We start from the raw sequence: 18,616 nt of genomic DNA, 5'->3' as shown, positions 1-18,616 counted from the left end.
TGGACTAGATCTTGACTGTACTAATCAGCCGGTGTGTGGACGCTCGCACTGAAACTCATGTACATTTTGCAGGAAATAGTTTCTGACTCTTTGATAAACAAGTTGATATATTGAGTTCTTTGAGTCCAGGGTGTGGAGGAATGCAACTCTGCGAAGTGTATACAAAACCACTCACAGTCGATCTCTCTGCAAATTTGGTGACTGCTCTGCACAGAAAGTCACCAACGTTTTGCTCCTCGATGACTATTAGCACTTTGATGGAAATTTTTATGACTCACGGTAAGACGTTTTCTTCTTCATGACCTACTCTTTGTATCAGTCGGTGTAATTATTTACAATATTAACAGCAGATTCACAAACTGCTCAGAGCTTTGAAATGCAGAATATTACTACGAGATGCATTGTGCAAGATTTACTGTCACATACAAAGTTCACTTGTGGAAGCATTATTATTTTTGCAATGTTTCAGTTGTTAACTTTTGTTAGCTACAAACCAACTTAAAAAGGGCATGTTCACTCAGTCACATAAAAATCAAAGCAATAAATGCTCTGACTGTTGTATTCACCATCGCTTTTTTGTGGTAAACCCTTTTTTTTATTCATTCTCTACACCTTGCTTACTCCAATTAAGGGTCAGGGTGGGCTTTCCCAGCTGTTGTAGGGCATGATGCAGAGTACACCTTGGACTTGATGTCAGTCCATCACAGAATCACACAAACCCATCACACTCGTACTTACACCCACTTTAGAGGCACCATTTCATCTAACCTGCATGTTTTTGGAAGTGGGAGGAACCTGGATCACCCGGAACCCATGTGAACACTGGGAGAACATACAAACTTGACACAGAATGGACCAGGCCAAAAGCAATCCTACAGACTTCTTGCTGTGGGGCCTTTTATTGTGGCCAGCCTAAGGCACACCTGTCCAATAATCATGCTGTCTAATCAGCATCTTGATATGCCACACCTGAGGTGGGATGGATTATCTCGGCAAAGGAGAAAGTGCTCCCTAACACAGATTAAGACAGATTTGTGAACAATATTTGAGAGAACTAGGCCTTTTTTTTATATATTTTGAAAATGTTTTAGATCTTTGAGTTCAGCTCATGAAAAAATGGGAGCAAAAAAGTGTCGCTTTCATATTTTTGTTCAGTGTAGATATAAAATGTCTGTATCTCAAGTGTCGTTGATTTTATTATTATTTCTTGAAAATTTTATGTGGACTTAATATTGAAGAATACCCAAGGGACAATTCAAATACATTATTCATACTGTATTTAAATTGTTGCTTAAATAAATTTATGTCCTGTGTGATGTTTTTTTGTTTGTTTGTTTGTTTGTTTTGCCTTTTGTAAACTATTATTACTGAGTATGTAATATTTGATGGTGTTGTAATTATCTCTCAACAGCCAGAACAATGTTTCAGATTTAATTTTATGAATTCATTTACTTAATTTGTCCATGCAAAATATCTGTTTATAGATGTTGAATAAACATTTGCTTTCAGACTAGTTTTCAACAGGGTTTTCATAACCAGGTTTGATAAATAAGGATGTGTCTTACGGGTTAGGCTTCAAAATTATGATTTGCTATAATTTACTTATTGTACAGGTTGAAAATATCACTATTTGGGGGCCCACGTCCCCCCACCTTTTCATGAAACAAAAAATAAATTAGTAAAAATCCCCCACCGCATGCTGTTTCTGAACCCTCTATTCAGCAACAAGTGACTCAGCGCCATTCGCGGCACGGTGGCGCATTCCTCCGCTCCTCTTTCCATGACAAAAACTCCTGTAACAGTGGAATGTGCCGAAAAAGTCTTGATGTCCACGTCTTCTGCCACTTCTGTTGTAGTCAGACGACATCCCGGATCAACACAGCGTTCAGTTTGGAAATGATCTGATCGTTTGAGCCTGTCGATCGCCACTCGGAACGCGGCGCGCTCTCAGCCGCTGTGGGTGGTCTTTAAACTGGCTGTACCACTCCTCAGTCTGTGTGATCCCCGTAAAATCATCCCTGAAAGCCGTCTGAATCTTCCGAATGGTTTCCACCTGGCTGTCTCTCACAGTTTCTGGAAAAATTTGATGCAGCAAAGCTCCAAATCATTCAGACATTTCCCTGACAATGAAAATCCGACGAGGGGGGTGGACCATTGCTCACTCAAAGCCTGCCCACAGGCGAATGACGCAACCGACAGGCGTGAAAAAACTCACGCATGCGCACGAAGGTTCAAGCTTGGCTGATGCAATCACACGTGATTCAAATCCATGTGTGATTCTTAGACTACGGGCACTTATTATGTCCTTTGATCATATTGTATGAAAAACAGAAAAAAGGGGAAATTTCACACTTTTATAGTTATCTTTACAATGAAAGTGTGTTAAGAAATTTGTTCTAGTAGTCTATGATGACTTTTTCACCTTTTTTCAGCATCATTATATGCAAATATTGCCGTTTTGTGCTTGTCCCACACCCAGACTTTTGATCTTCAATGATAAAAATGAATAGTAAAGAAACTTTTTTTCTAATGTTTTAAAATATCTCTGAATAAAATATCAGTAAAATAATCAAAACATAATTGGGGTATTCAATATCATACAACTGTTGTGATTTTCTTAAACAAAATGTAGTTGTCCCACACTATTGCCGTAATTTCCACCACAACACTGTAATGTCCCTTTAAACAGTTTGTATGAAAGATTGTTTGGGTAGTTTCTATGGAGATAAACAGTGACATCAGAGCACATGTATATAGTGCCAAATCACAACATACAGTTGCCCCAAGGTGCTTTATATTGTAAGGCAATGGTGTGGTGGAAATTACATTTACAAGGCCAATAGTGCCCGTAGTTAAAGAATCACCCTTATAAAGATGACTGCCTGAAGAGAACATGTAAATTTCCACAGTCATTGATGATATGGGGCTGCATGTCAGGTAAAGGCACTGGGGAGATGGCTGTCATTACATCATCAATAAATGTACAGGTTTACGTTGATATTTTGGACACTTTTCTTATCCCATCAATTGAAAGGATGTTTGGGGATGATGAAATCATTTTTCAAGATGATAATGCATCTTGCCATAGCGCAAAAACTGTGAAAACATTCCTTTCAGAAAGACACATAGGGTCAATGTCATGGCCTACAAATAGTCCGGATCTTAATCCAATTGAAAATCTTTGGTGGAAGTTGAAGAAAATGGTCCAGGACAAGGCTCCAACCTGCAAAGCTGATCTGGCAACAGCAATCAGAGAAAGTTGGAGCCAGATTGATGAAGAGTACTGTTTGTCACTCATTAAGTCCATGCCTCAGAGACTGCAAGCTGTTATAAAAGCCGGAGGTGGTGCAACAAAATACTAGTGATGTGTTGGAGCGTTCTTTTGTTTTTCATGATTCCATAATTTTTTCCTCAGAATTGAGTGATTCCATATTTTTTCCCTCTGTTTGGTCTAAAAAAGTAACCGTTACTGACTGCCACAATTCTTTTTCCTGATTTCTTATAGTGTTTCTTAAAGCCAGAAAGTTGCCATTTGAAATGACTTTAGTTTTGTGTCATGTCTGTGATCTGCTTTTTTTCTACAAAATTAAACAACTGAATGAACATCCTCCGAAGCCAGTGATTCCATAATTTTTGCCAAGGGTTGTATTACTTTGGCTGTGATTGATGACCTGTAGCACTCATGTACGTCACGCCAAGGCGTAACAACAGAGGTCGAGCGCTGATTGTAGGCATGCCACTGCAAGAGGATGCTGGTCCTCAGAGTTATTACAGCCTGCTGAACATCAACAAAACCAGCATTATCTGTCTCTACAGGGCCAGATCCTTTTTATGGACCAAAATAAATAAATAAAATCCCTGCCGAATACTGTTTCTGAACTCTCTACTCAGCAAGAAGTGACTCCGATAGATAGTTTGATGATTCAGGAAAGTGTGTAAAGGTGTTCACTTTTTTAGTTACAAACATTTGAAATACTTGTCATCATAATGTCATAGCATCACATTCAACACTGTACAATTCAAGTTCAAATGATTAAAAACACTTTATAAACTTTCTTTTTTTTTTTCCTGTGGTGTGTTTTGTGGTAAAGTACACACCAAAATGTGGGAAATGGCACATAAAAATTCTAAACTTTGCTAATTCCCCCTCCCCCCCCCCAACTTTAAAAAATCCTAGATCAACCCCTGCTCTACATTAACTGTATAAAACAGGACACCCTAAACTGTTCACAGGTACCCCGTGTCTGGGTTAGCTGGGTAACACATTTGGTAACTCAGTACTTCATGCAAAAGGAGTCCATCCAAGTACTGAGTGCATAAATGAACCCACCTCTCAGAATTTCGTAATTAAAAATCATTTTTCCGACCCCTTTTTTTCCAATTTGTTTAAGCTATAGGCTGTAATTATCAAAATTGAAATGCTTGAAATACTTTAGTTTGTATGTAATTAGTTGAGGATATACTAAATTTACTAGTTAACCTGCATTGGTGTCTGGGTTATTTTTCTGATTCAGCACAAGCTGAAACAAGTTCACATAACAACATTCCTTTCTGGATTTCAGCAAAACATCAGAAGAGAAGAGAAGCAGCATTTCCGTCCTGTTTAATGTTGGCATTTACAGGTAATTTTTCAGAGTTCTAACTCTGACCATCTTATTTTTTTCTACTTTTACTGTGTTTATTAGTACAGCCATGGAAACTTGATTTGTTGTTAATTCATTAAGACACATCTTCCATCCATGTTAATAAAGAAGAAAATGAAAGTGTGAAAGGTCTTCGGATTAAGTATGTCTTATGCTGTTTTCATTGTTGTCAGAGGAATTTTGTAGATTTTATAGGTGGAGAATACACTTGAGGAATCCCAAGATGATAAAATATTTTACCCCATTAAAGATTTTTCTCTATGTAGAACTTCTTGTTAATTGTTATGAATCAAAACTATTATAGAATATTGAAATTAATCAAATGTATGTTTCTTTTTATAAACTGGTTGTATTTTTAACACAGTAATTTAAGTAATAATGCATAATACTTGTTTTGGTCCAAAAATTTCTGATGTTTTTGTGCTTGGTTTCTCACACTGAGAAAAGAGTGGTTGTTCTCATTTAAAATGTGCCAACCATCTAAATGAACCTCTTGTTTGCCAAAATGTACATAAAACCCTCAAAAATACATTGATATATTGTATATTATGAACATATATATTTTTATACACACACACACACACACACACACACACACACACACACACACACACACACACACACACATAAATGATGCAATGCTAAAATACTGTCTGCCATATGACCATAAAATTAGGAAACAGAATGTGCCCTTTTGAGCTTTTAAAATAGGTCAAGGTTAGTCTTAAGCTACAAGGTAAGTTTTAAAATACAGTTATAGTCATTTTTAGTCAGTCAGTTAAGGGAAGAGAAACTCAACCCTTTTATTTGTTATTAATGTGAACTTTAGTTCAAATGTTTAGCCTATCTTCTAGTCCATTGTTTTTCTAGTCCTGATTTTGGTGTGATTTGTTGTTGTGTGTACATAGGTATACAGTTGCTATTTACATAAATTATTGTCTTTGTTATGGGCCTCTTCACACATAGTGCGAATTTGGTCAATTTGCACAAAGTGCGCATGAAGTAGGAATCGTGTGCAAAACAAGTAAAATCGTAGCTGCCTCGTACACCTGTTGCTACAACTATTTGTGCACACCAGCGGCTGAAAGACAGAGTGTGCGCTGTGCGAACCCATTCAATCCCTCTCGTGGCAGGTGTCAGCCAAATTCTAGCTGACACACACGAACATCTAACACCGCTCGTTTGGCACTTGAGATGTGTGGCCATCAGCACTATTAACACAACAACAGTCAGCAGACAGTCACTGTCGAGCTGGCAGTGAAATTTGTCTAAGTGCCCCACGACTGTAAAGTTGCACATGTGGCGTGCCAGAGTGTCGGCTTCCCCCACAACATGTGTACGTGTTTCACGCGCTCCCTCCCGGCCCCCCCAACACGTGTACGTGTAGTTCACGCTGTGAGCAGTGCGCCGCAAGACCAGGGCAAGCCAACAGTATGACAAATATGCCACTTTCAGTCACCTATCAGCAGAAATACACCATACCAAATGCAGTTTGGTTGGTTATCACAGTGTTTTGTTTTTTTTTCTCTTTTTTTAGAAAATACATCTATCTGCTTGTTGATTTTAGCCATTTTACGCTCCTGTTACAAGACAGTGATTGTAGCACAGTGGTAAAGTTTCCATCTGGTAATCAGATGTGTGGGTTCAAATCCCATGAGTGGCATTTTTTTAACCAGGATTATTTAACCACGGGTTCTGTATTACGTCCCCTTTTATGTATTATTTATATCAACCCAGTAATATTCACTAATTATGCAGTTGGTTTTTATATTATTTAACTCCACATCAGTGGTGCGATGTGGTGCAGCTTGTCCCATGGAACACAGTGTGAGCAGCTGCAGCAGCTCTCACTGTGTTCCTGCTTGAAAGAAACCGTCGGGTGCACCGGCATCGTGCACGCCTACCCATCGCCGTGATGTTTTGTGGTGCACTCATACAAGCTCTACCACCGTGAGTCACCCTGAGTTGTACGTATTTGCACTATGTGTGAAGGGGCCCTATAATTTCCACTTGTTTAATTGGTATCTCAGTGCAAATATATATACACATTTATTGTTATTTACATTAATTATTAAGACACTATTGTCTTATTCTGGAAGAATTCAGAAATCAAAAGTTCACTGCAATATGCTGTGATAATAACGATGTAATACAGAATTTTAAAAATACCCACAGAATAAGATATCTGATCTGGAAGACTAACAGAATGCTCTGTGTCTTCATTCCTGCTGCACCATAACTGAAGACTCAAGACATTCTGTAAAGTGTGAAATAACATCAAAACAGTCATTACCGCAGGTAGTAAGTCAGAAAGAAAAGGAAGCTGAAATGTGGTTGTTATTTGGCTGACATTCAAGTAATTTGAGTTTCCTTTCCTTTCTCCTTTAAGAGGGTATGTCAGAGGCGGAGAGAATGAGTATCAGTGTGTGCTGCTGTGTCGACGGGTAACTGGAAATCACAACTCCAACTGGAAAAATGTTTCTTCTGCTTGAAAGGTATGTATCACCTTCATTTGGCTTATGAAATTTTTTCTCAATCAGGTCTTCTAAAAGTGATTTCACACTCTCACTGATTTTTTATCCCATCTATCATTACCTTACTAACTCATCGATAAAGGTCGTGGGTGCACAAAATGTTCTGTTTTAATCACCCACTCTTTGACAAAATCAAAGGCTTGTAAATGAACAAAAAAACTAAATTATGTGCTAAAAGGGGTTAGAGTGAGACAAGAAAGGTAAAACCTTATCACCATTACGAATAGATGATATAGAAATTAACCCTGCTTGTGATTGAAATCATATTATGTTTTTCCATTTTGATATGTTTTGTACATTTTTGTTATTTTTAGTGATGCTACAATTTTACATTGATTTCATCTGAATAAAATGCTGTTTCCCCAGATATTCAGTTTGCAGTTTTCATCTCCTCTATTTCTCTTCAGTCACAGGCAATTTATATTTTCACAGATGTCATAAATGATAACACATCCACAGCAACACATTTGTTAAACTTACAAGAACAATCAGTGATTTGAAGTGACTTTTTCATGATGAGCTCAGAGACACGTCAGTGCTTTGTAATTTCAAATTTTCAATCAGTGTTACTTTAAGATCTTTAATACTCCTTTGAGAAAGTTATCTTTTCCATAAAAATGTTTACAGAAATCATTATCAATGTCTAAAGGTGACTGCAACATGAGTCCTTGGTTTACAGGGTATTTGTAATCTTTTAATTTGAAAATTTAAAAAAATAAATGTTTTGATTTATAGGTATAAATGAGTTTTTGATCAGAACATTGAAATCAGCCATGAGCAGGACATTGTTTTCTAAAACCCACAGTGTTGCCAAGGAGATTGATCGTGTTGCCATGGGAAAACGTTGGACAATTCTACAGAACTGTATAGGACTGCTCAGGTGGTGATTTTCTGACCACATACCTGTGGCTTTCCTGGGGGTTCAGTTGAAGTATCAATTTCCATCTGCTCAGTGGAATGTGGAAGTTCTACCCTAAACCTCAGGAGGCAAGAAACAGAGTTTAGTACAGTGTGAGAACAGTCTTCATTGAGCGAGGTAGCATTTCTCACAGCGACTGCAAAGGTCAGAGAGGTGATTTACAACTGACGTTATTGAATAACATGAACATTTCCTAATGTTTGTGAGCTGATGAGTGGAAGGAGGACTAGCTGCTTCCTATTAGTGATTATAACTGTTACTTATTAGATGAATCTGAATGAAAGCTTTGAAATCTGAGTCTCCCTAGTGAGACTTATTACGCTACATCACATTTCTTCTGCAATCAGACTTCAAAAGTTGCTGTGGATTGTTTTGAAGTTGCCATTCTACATTGAAGGAGGTGTTTCTTATCTGAGGGTAGTTTGAATATCATAAAAGGAGTCACGGTGCATGACTTGATGGAAATTCCAGGCTGTACAAGGGGCTGAGAAAGTGGTCTGTGATGGCTCTGAGATTGGACAGGAAGGCATCTGTTAGTGATTCAGTCCAGACAGATGTTTCTGCTATAATTGTCACATTGGGCCAGCCACTTTGAGTAGTTGAATGAGGCTGAGTCTTCTGCTCAGATGTTAGACATCTCCAGTGCCATGGTTATTTTGGCTGATTCTGCAGTCAATTGTGAACCATCAAATGCTGGTACGATTGTAAAGATTGTGAAAGAGCAGAATGTGGGGAAAGCTCCATGGATCTGCCTCACTATCGTTGATGAGCTTCTCCACAATGGGAGGCATTGCAAACAATCTTTGATTCAATCTGGGAGGTGCGTATCATCGCTATAGACTCTGGAAAGAAAAGGTAATAGCATGGATTGCAACAACTACAAGGAAATTTCACTGCTCTCTGTGTCAGGAAAGGTGCTTGCAAGGATTATACTTACAGCAGTCATAGTCATTGACAAAGTCAGCCATCAGCCAAATTCTAGATCTGCGAGTACTCATTGAACATAAGTATAAATATCGGCTGTGCTTCATACACTCAGCATCCACTTTATTATGTACACTTTGCTAGTACCAGGTTGGACCATCTTTTGCCTTTAGAACTGCCTTAATTTTTCGATTCAACAGGGTGTTGGAAAGATTCATCAGAGATGTTGGCTCATATTGATATGATAGCATCACACTGTCTCCCACACAACTGCATCTCACTGGACATCTTCTCTTTTTCAGACTATTCTTTGTAAACCCTAGAGATGGTTGTGTGTGAAAATCCCAGTAGATACTCGGACCAGCCTATCTGGCACCAACAACCATGCCACGTTCTAAGACACATAAATTCGCCTTTGTTTTCCATTCTGATACTCGGTTTAAACTGCAGCAAGTCGTCTTCACCATGTACATGCGTCTATGGCAGCTTCCTCCCTGTGAGAATATCCTGGTAACACTGCCGGTAGCAGGCAGAGCTCTGCATCACAACCATTCGTCAGTATACATATTTGGTTTAAATAAATTTAGATGACCATCAAATTGAAATGCCTCATTTGTCCAAATTATCTAAATGTTCAGACATAATTTTGAAAACAGACTTCACTAATTTGTTGTTTAAACACAAACATATTGCCTCAACATGTCCAGGATCTGTTTAAAATGAGGGACTCCAGTTATAATTTGAGAGGAATATTTTTTTGAGAAATTAAAGATCCGAACTACTGTAAAAAGTCATTGTGTTTCCATTAAAGGTGTTAACATTTGGAATAATTGTCCTGATAACATGAAATTACTTAGTGCCTTAGTTGGCTTTGGACATCAGTGGACTGTACAGCACAGTACAACTGCATATGAATGCTGACGTGCTGTGGTAAGCTTTCAAATTAGTCATTTCCTTCCTTGACATTTACTGAGAAAAATATTCACACATCTGCAGAGAAATGCTGCAGTGCTTATCACGTCAAACAATATTTTAGCATATTCAGTGGCTAGGAGAAGCATTTTACTGCACAGCAAAATGCTTCTTTAGCCTGTGATGGTTTGAAAGTCCATATCTCACTCCAGTCAATACTGTAGGTTAAAAAACTATATATCAGATTATATACCAGATTATACAACATTTCTTCCAAGTCTTTAATTTGTGCAGGTCCTGATGTAGTTGATAAAAGTAAAATATGCCAGAGTACATCAGTAAAATGCAGGACAGATCTACAGCCATTTTGATCCAATACATAACTATTGGAACTGACTTTTAGGTTCCTGAAGTTCACATCGCCTGCCAGTTACAGTTTTATGCTCGGATTTACAACAGCACATGAATCCAGGTTATTAAATACGAGGGCTGTCAATAAAGTATAGGTCCTTTTTATATTTTTCAAAAACTATATGGATTTCATTCATATGTTTTTACGTCAGACATGCCTGAACCCTCGTGCGCATGCGTGAGTTTTTCCACGCCTGTCGGTGACGTCATTCCCCTGTGAGCACTCCTTGTGGGAGGAGTCGTCCAGCCCCTCGTCGGAATTCCTTTGTCTGAGAAGTTGCTGAGAGACTGGCGCTTTGTTTGATCAAAATTTTTTCTAAACCTGTGAGACACATCAAAGTGGACACGGTTCGAAAAATTAAGCTGGTTTTCAGTGAAAATTTTAACGGCTGATGAGAGATTTTGAGGTGATACTGTCGCTTTAAGGACTTCCCACGGTGCGAGACGTCACGCAGTGGTCCCAGGCGCCGTCGTCAGCCTGTTTCAAGCTGAAAACCTCCACATTTCAGGCTCTATTGATCCAGGACGTCGTGAGAGAACAGAGAAGTTTCAGAAGAAGTCGGTTTCAGCATTTTATCCGGATATTCCACTGTTAAAGGAGATTTTTTTAATGAAAGACGTGCGGGTGGATTGCAGTGTCGGCTCGCAGCTGCCGCGACGCTCCGCCACAGGAAAAACACCTCTGTTGGAAGCCTTAAGGACAAGTTGGAACATGTCCAGCTGTTAAACAATTTCTCATATACTCACTCCACTGAAAGCCATCAAAAGCCGCCTGGATTTTACAAATGGTTATCAACACGGAGGTGTTTTTCCTGTGCCGCCGCACCGCGCCGGCTGCGTCCGCACGTCTTTCATTAAAAAAATCTTAAAATTTTCACCGAAAACCAGCTTAATTTTTCCAACCGTGTCCACTTCAATGTGTCTCACAGGTTTAGAAAAGTTTGATCAAACAAAGCGCCAGTCTCTCAGCAACTTCTCAGACAAAGGAATTCCGACAAGGGGCTGGACGACTCCTCCCACAAGGAGTGCTCACAGGCGAATGACGTCACCGACAGGCGTGGAAAAACTCACGCATGCGCACGAGGGTTCAACCATGTCTGACATAAAAACATATGAATGAAATCCATATAGTTTTTGAAAAACATAAAAAGGACCAATACTTTATTGACAGACCTCGTATGTCTAAATAAGATTAAGCACAAAGTATTAATAAATACAATGCATCCAGAATGTATTCACAGTGCTTCACTTTTTCCACATTTCTGTTACAGCCTTATTCCAAAATGGAGTAAATTTGTTTTTTCCTTCAAAATTCTATTCACAACACCCCCTAATGACAACATGAAAAAGTTTTTTTTTTAATTTGCAAATTCATTAAAAATAAAAAAAACAAAGAAATCATATGTACATAAGTATTCACACCCTTTGATCAATACTTTGTTGATGTACCTTTGGCAGCAATTATAGCCTCAAGTCTTCTTGAATATGATGTCACAAGCTTGGTGCACCTATCTTTGGGCACTTTTGTCCATTCCTCTTTGTAGCACCTCTCAAGCTCCATCAGGTTCTATAGGGAGAGTCGAGCACAGCTATTTTCAGATCTCCCTGGAGACGTTCAATCGTACAAACACATCATGGTTATTAAAAAGTCCGACTGCCATTGTCACATTTCTGTTGCTTCCATCTGTCATTCATCCGTCCACAGTCAAACTAAATGCTAGACTGATTTAAAATGTTTTAGTACTATTTGAAGTTGGAACCAAAACAATCTAAAAATAGGTCCCAGATTAAAAAATGTCAAGTTTTCCTTTAAGTAAAGTCACCTTTCTATTAAATGTTGTTTTTCTTTATATCTCTCCACAGCATCTCCAACGTCACCTCTCCAGCTATAGATGTTATCCAGAACAGCACCAACAGGACTGCGTGTCACAGCACAGACTGGTGGCTCTACACTATGCAGCCTGTGTATATCTTCCTTATTGCTGCGCTGGGAATTGTGTGCAACTTGTTTGTCCTGTCAGTCTTCTGCTTCCACAAGAAACCCTGCAATGTACCTGAAATCTACTTGACCAACCTGGCTGCTGCTGACCTTGTCTTAGTGTCCTGCTTGCCTTTTTGGGCTGTCTATATCACCAAAAAATTCAACTGGATATTTGGAAAGTTCCTGTGCCAACTGGTCAACATGGGCATTAGGATGAATGCCTACTGCAGCATATATTTCCTGGTTCTGATCAGCATTGATCGCTATGTGGCACTGGTCTACCCACTTTCCCATGGCAGGAAGCGGAGTCCAAAGTTGGCCAAACTGGGCTGTCTGATGATGTGGGGGGTAGGGTTTCTTTTAGGACTCCCTACATTTATTTACAGAAAAGTTGTACCTTCTGGACAGAATGATACTCACAAGTGCATTGAAGATGAAATTGTAAGGCTGGTCTCTGATTTGTTGTTGGCCATTTTGGGCTTCATCATCCCTGTTTCCATTATTTGCTACTGCACTGCCAAAATTGTTCATGCTCTTAGGAACCGGTTATCAGAAAGGTACACCACTGAAAATACAGAAAATAAGGCTACCACCCTGATGCTGGTTGTGCTCGTGGCCTTCCTGATCTGCTGGGTGCCATTTCATGTGGTCAAAATTCTGAATATTTTCAAAGGAGCTGGATTAGTGAAACGGTGTGACTTTATCATAGCCCTGGAAAACAGCCTACAAATCTTTGGTTATCTGGCTTTCTTCAACAGTGTACTCAACCCCATCCTCTACGTCATTGCTGGAAGGTCATTCCGGAAAAAAGTATGTGAACTGTGTATGCCAAATAGTTTCCATCCAGTTGGCTCCACTACTTTGTAGTACTTAGCATGCCCAAGGCTGTGTGTGTTTTGGGGGTCATCTTTATATTCGGGACAAAAATGAACTTAATCAGTGCATTACTTATTTTGAACACTGTCACAGCACGTAGCAGCTAACAGGCTAATTCATGTTATTGGACTGTGCAATAATGATGGAGAGTAAATCACTTCTTGTTGCCAATGAACAGGTGAAAATGGCATTAGAAGTGTCCGGTTGAGGTACACGGAGGCCTGTTCACCTCACGAAATATAAATACTCTTTTTATTTTGCCTGATTACACAGTGTCCAAAGAGATTCCAGAAAGGGCCAAGAGGGTGCAGGTTCTTTTTGTAACCGCTGACTGAACCAGGTGGATTCACTGATGAACGCATCCCATCTGCTCAAAGTGATGTTAATCAGTGGATTAGTGAAACGGTGTGACTTTATCATGATGAACTATGCTAAGGTAGCTCAGGTATGCTAAGGTATGCTAGGGTAACTTTAGCCATCCTTCTCCGTTGGTGCTGTAAGGTCAGTATACGCATGTTTAACCCCTTGTGGAAACAGTCCATGCAACTGCCCACTTCTAATGATGTTTTTACCTCTTCAGTGACAACAAGAGTCTTTATTCTGCCCTCCAATGCCATTAATTAGCCAGTTAGCTTCCATTTCCAGCCACAGTGTTTGCAGTCTAAATAAATATTGCAGTTTATTTATTTTGGTGTTGAGTGAATAGTTGACCCCAAAAACATCTAAAAATAGAGCCTCAAATGAAAAATGTTAAAGCTTTAAGCAAGGCATGACACTGAACCCTGAACTGGTTCTGGCGTGCAGCTAAGCACTTTATTTTGCATCTTGTGACAATGATACATGAATATGAGTGTCTTTTGAAATGTGATGAGCATTTCTTCTCAAGAAATATGCTTCAGAATCGGCACCCACTATAGAAAGTCTGTTTTATGGTATTTAATGCTCCAGCATTTTGCACTTTTGCCTAATGTGATTTCTTTTTCTTCTGGGTGTTTTAACACTTGATAATAACCTTGTGAAATGGCACTACCAAGTTCTGATTCATACGCTTTTTTCCTTAATGGACTTAAACTGAAATAATCCAAGTGGTTTCCAGGAAAGATGAGAACATATTTTGTGTCTTTGTGTAACAGCATGCATTAATAACAGCGCTTACAGTAAAATGTCAGCTTTGTGCATTTTTAAGTATATGTGAATCTGTTCATCAGTGCTTATGGTGTCTTCTGATGTTTCAGTAAATACCAAATCTTGCCATGTCTAAAACATCTCAAATTTTTCCTGTCAAGCTTTCTGCTACTGATTTCTCTTATTCTAGCTCTGGACAAATATGACAGTATGGATGACTGGTCAATATCCATGTCTGCAGACAACAAATCTTTCTATCAGTCACTCGGTGAGGTTGGCTTCCTAATAGAAAAAAATTGTGAAACGGCAAACTATAATAATCACTAAGCTCAAACATACGGTACGCATCAAACATACAGTAAGCATCAAACATACGGTCTGCATTAAACATACAGTAAGCATCAAACATACAATAAGCATTAAACATACGATCTGCATCAAACGTATGGTATGCATTAAACATACAGTAAGCATTAAACATACGGTATGCATTAAACATACAGTAAGCATTAAACATACAGTATGCATTAAACATACGGTATCGATCAAACATATGGTAAGCATTAAACATACAGTAAGCATTAAACATACGGTATAGATCAAACATATGGTATGCATTAAACATACAGTATGCATCAAACATACGGTCTGCATCAAACATACAGTAAGCATTAAACATACGGTCTGCATCAAACATATGATATGCATTAAACATACAGTAAGCATCAAACATACGGTCTGCACCAAACATACAGTAAGCATTAAACATACCGTCTGCATCAAACATACGGTCTGCATCAAACATATGGTATGCATTAAACATACAGTAAGCATTAAACATACGGTCTGCATTAAACATACGGTATGGATCAAACATATGGTAAGCATTAAACATACAGTAAGCATTAAACATAGAGTCTGCATCAAACATACATTAAGCATTAAACATACGTCTGCATCAAACATACAGTATGCATTAAACATACAGTAAGCATTAAACATACAGTAAGCATCAAACATACGGTCTGCATCAAACATACAGTAAGCATTAAACATACAGTATGCATTAAAGATACGGTATGGATCAAACATACAGTAAGCATTAAACATACAGTAAGCATCAAACATACGGTCTGCATCAAACATACAGTAAGCATTAAACATACACTATGCATCAAACATATGGTATGGATCAAACATACAGTATGGATCAAACATATGGTATGCATTAAACATACAGTAAGCATTAAACATACAATAAGCATTAAACATACATCTGCATCAAACATACAGTATCCATTAAACATACGGTATGGATCAAACATATGGTATGCATTAAACATACAGTATGCATTAAACATACGGTATGGATCAAACATATGGTAAGCATTAAACATACAGTAAGCATTAAACATACAGTCTGCATCAAACATACGGTCTGCATCAAACATACAGTAAGCAATAAACATACGATATGGATCAAACATACAGTAAGCATCAAACATATGATATGGATCAAACATACAGTAAGCATCAAACATACAGTAAGCATCAAACATACGATATGGATCAAACATACAGTAAGCATCAAACATACAGTAAGCATTAAACATGCGGTCTGCATCAAACATACAGTAAGCATTAAACATACAGTAAGCATCAAACGTACGGTCTGCATCAAACATACGGTCTGCATCAAACATACAGTAAGCATTAAACATACGGTCTGCATCAAACATAGAGTAAGCATCAAACATACGGTCTGCATCAAACATACAGTAAGCATCAAACATACAGTAAGCATCAAACATACAATATGGATCAAACATACAGTAAGCATTAAACATACAGTCTGCATCAAACATACAGTAAGCATTAAACATACGTCTGCATCAAACATACAGTAAGCATTAAACATACGGTATGCATCAAACATACATTAAGCATTAAACATACGGTAAGCATTAAACATACGGTATGCATCAAACATACAATAAGCATTAAACATACGGTATGCATCAAACATACAGTAAGCATTAAACATACAGTAAGCATTAAACATACGGTATGCATCAAACATACAATAAGCTTTAAACATACGGTAAGCATTAAACATACGGTATGCATCAAACATACAATAAGCATCAAACATATGGTCTGCATCAAACATACGGTAAGCATTAAACATACGGTATGCATCAAACATACAAGAAGCATCAAACATACGGTAAGCATTAAACATACGGTATGCATCAAACATACAATAAGCATTAAACATACGGTCTGCATTAAACATACGGTCTGCATCAAACATACGGTAAGCATTAAACATACGGTATGCATCAAACATACAATAAGCATTAAACATACGGTCTGCATCAAACATATGGTATGCATTAAACATACGGTATGCATTAAACATACGGTCTGCATCAAACATACAATAAGCATTAAACATACGGTCTGCATCAAACATATGGTATGCATTAAACATACAGTAAGCATTAAACATATGGTATGCATTAAACATACAGTAAGCATTAAACATACAGTATGCATTAAACATACGGTATGGATCAAACATATGGTAAGCATTAAACATACAGTAAGCATTAAGCATACGGTATAGATCAAACATATGGTATGCATTAAACATACAGTATGCATCAAACATACGGTCTGCATCAAACATACAGTAAGCATTAAACATACGGTATGCATCAAACATACAGTAAGCATTAAACATATGGTATGCATCAAACATACAGTAAGCATTAAACTTACGGTAAACATTAAACATACGGTATGCATCAAACATACAATAAGCTTTAAACATACGGTAAGCATTAAACATACGGTATGCATCAAACATACAATAAGCATCAAACATACGGTCTGCATCAAACATACGGTAAGCATTACACATACGATATGCATCAAACATACAAGAAGCATCAAACATACGGTAAGCATTAAACATACGGTATGCATCAAACATACAATAAGCATTAAACATACGGTCTGCATCAAACATACGGTCTGCATCAAACATACGGTAAGCATTAAACATACGGTATGCATCAAACATACAATAAGCATTAAACATACGGTCTGCATCAAACATACGGTAAGCATTAAACATACGGTATGCATCAAACATACAATAAGCATTAAACATACGGTCTGCATCAAACATACGGTAAGCATTAAACATACAGTAAGCATTAAACATACAGTATGCATTAAACATACCGTCTGCATCAAACATACGGTCTGCATCAAACATACAATAAGCATTAAACATACGGTCTGCATCAAACATACGGTAAGCATTAAACATACGGTATGCATCAAACATACAAGAAGCATTAAACATACGGTCTGCATCAAACATACGGTAAGCATTAAACATACAGTAAGCATTAAACATACAGTATGCATTAAACATACGGTCTGCATCAAACATACGGTCTGCATCAAACATACAATAAGCATTAAACATACGGTCTGCATCAAACGTATGGTATGCATTAAACATACAGTAAGCATTAAACATACGGTATGCATTAAACATACAGTAAGCATTAAACATACAGTATGCATTAAACATACGGTATCGATCAAACATATGGTAAGCATTAAACATACAGTAAGCATTAAACATACGGTATAGATCAAACATATGGTATGCATTAAACATACAGTATGCATCAAACATACGGTCTGCATCAAACATACAGTAAGCATTAAACATACGGTCTGCATCAAACATATGATATGCATTAAACATACAGTAAGCATCAAACATACGGTCTGCATCAAACATACAGTAAGCATTAAACATACTGTCTGCATCAAACATACGGTCTGCATCAAACATATGGTATGCATTAAACATACAGTAAGCATTAAACATACGGTCTGCATTAAACATACGGTATGGATCAAACATATGGTAAGCATTAAACATACAGTAAGCATTAAACATAGAGTCTGCATCAAACACATTAAGCATTAAACATACGTCTGCATCAAACATACAGTATGCATTAAACATACAGTAAGCATTAAACATACAGTAAGCATCAAACATACGGTCTGCATCAAACATACAGTAAGCATTAAACATACAGTAAGCATCAAACATACGGTCTGCATCAAACATACAGTAAGCATTAAACATACAGTAAGCATCAAACATACGGTCTGCATCAAACATACAGTAAGCATTAAACATACACTATGCATCAAACATACGGTATGGATCAAACATACAGTATGGATCAAACAT

General features: G+C 37.8%; 1 protein-coding gene across 1 annotated transcript; it reads left to right on the top strand.

Moving 5' to 3' along the window:
- Window positions 1-4,553: 4,553 nt before the first annotated feature.
- Window positions 4,554-14,544, top strand: LOC117501031 (B2 bradykinin receptor-like). Its single transcript, XM_034159833.1, has 3 exons — window positions 4,554-4,622; window positions 7,033-7,138; window positions 12,207-14,544. The coding sequence occupies exons 2-3, from the start codon at window positions 7,119-7,121 to the stop codon at window positions 13,189-13,191; spliced, it is 1,005 nt and encodes a 334-aa protein (XP_034015724.1). The 5' UTR covers window positions 4,554-4,622; window positions 7,033-7,118; the 3' UTR covers window positions 13,192-14,544.
- The last annotated feature ends 4,072 nt before the right edge of the window (window positions 14,545-18,616 follow it).

Source organism: Thalassophryne amazonica, chromosome 19 (assembly GCF_902500255.1).
Source record: "Thalassophryne amazonica chromosome 19, fThaAma1.1, whole genome shotgun sequence".
Lineage (NCBI taxonomy): Eukaryota > Metazoa > Chordata > Actinopteri > Batrachoidiformes > Batrachoididae > Thalassophryne > Thalassophryne amazonica.
Note: the sequence above shows the minus strand (reverse complement) of the source record. Positions and strands in the feature narration are given on the sequence as shown.

What these genes read in the sequence shown, in the direction of transcription:
- LOC117501031 (XM_034159833.1), top strand. Translation starts at nt 7,119, where the DNA reads ATGTTTCTTCTGCTTGAAAG. An exon ending in ATGTTTCTTCTGCTTGAAAG is followed by an intron (nt 7,139 to 12,206) that starts GTATGTATCACC and finishes ATCTCTCCACAG; the next exon opens with CATCTCCAACGTCACCTCTC.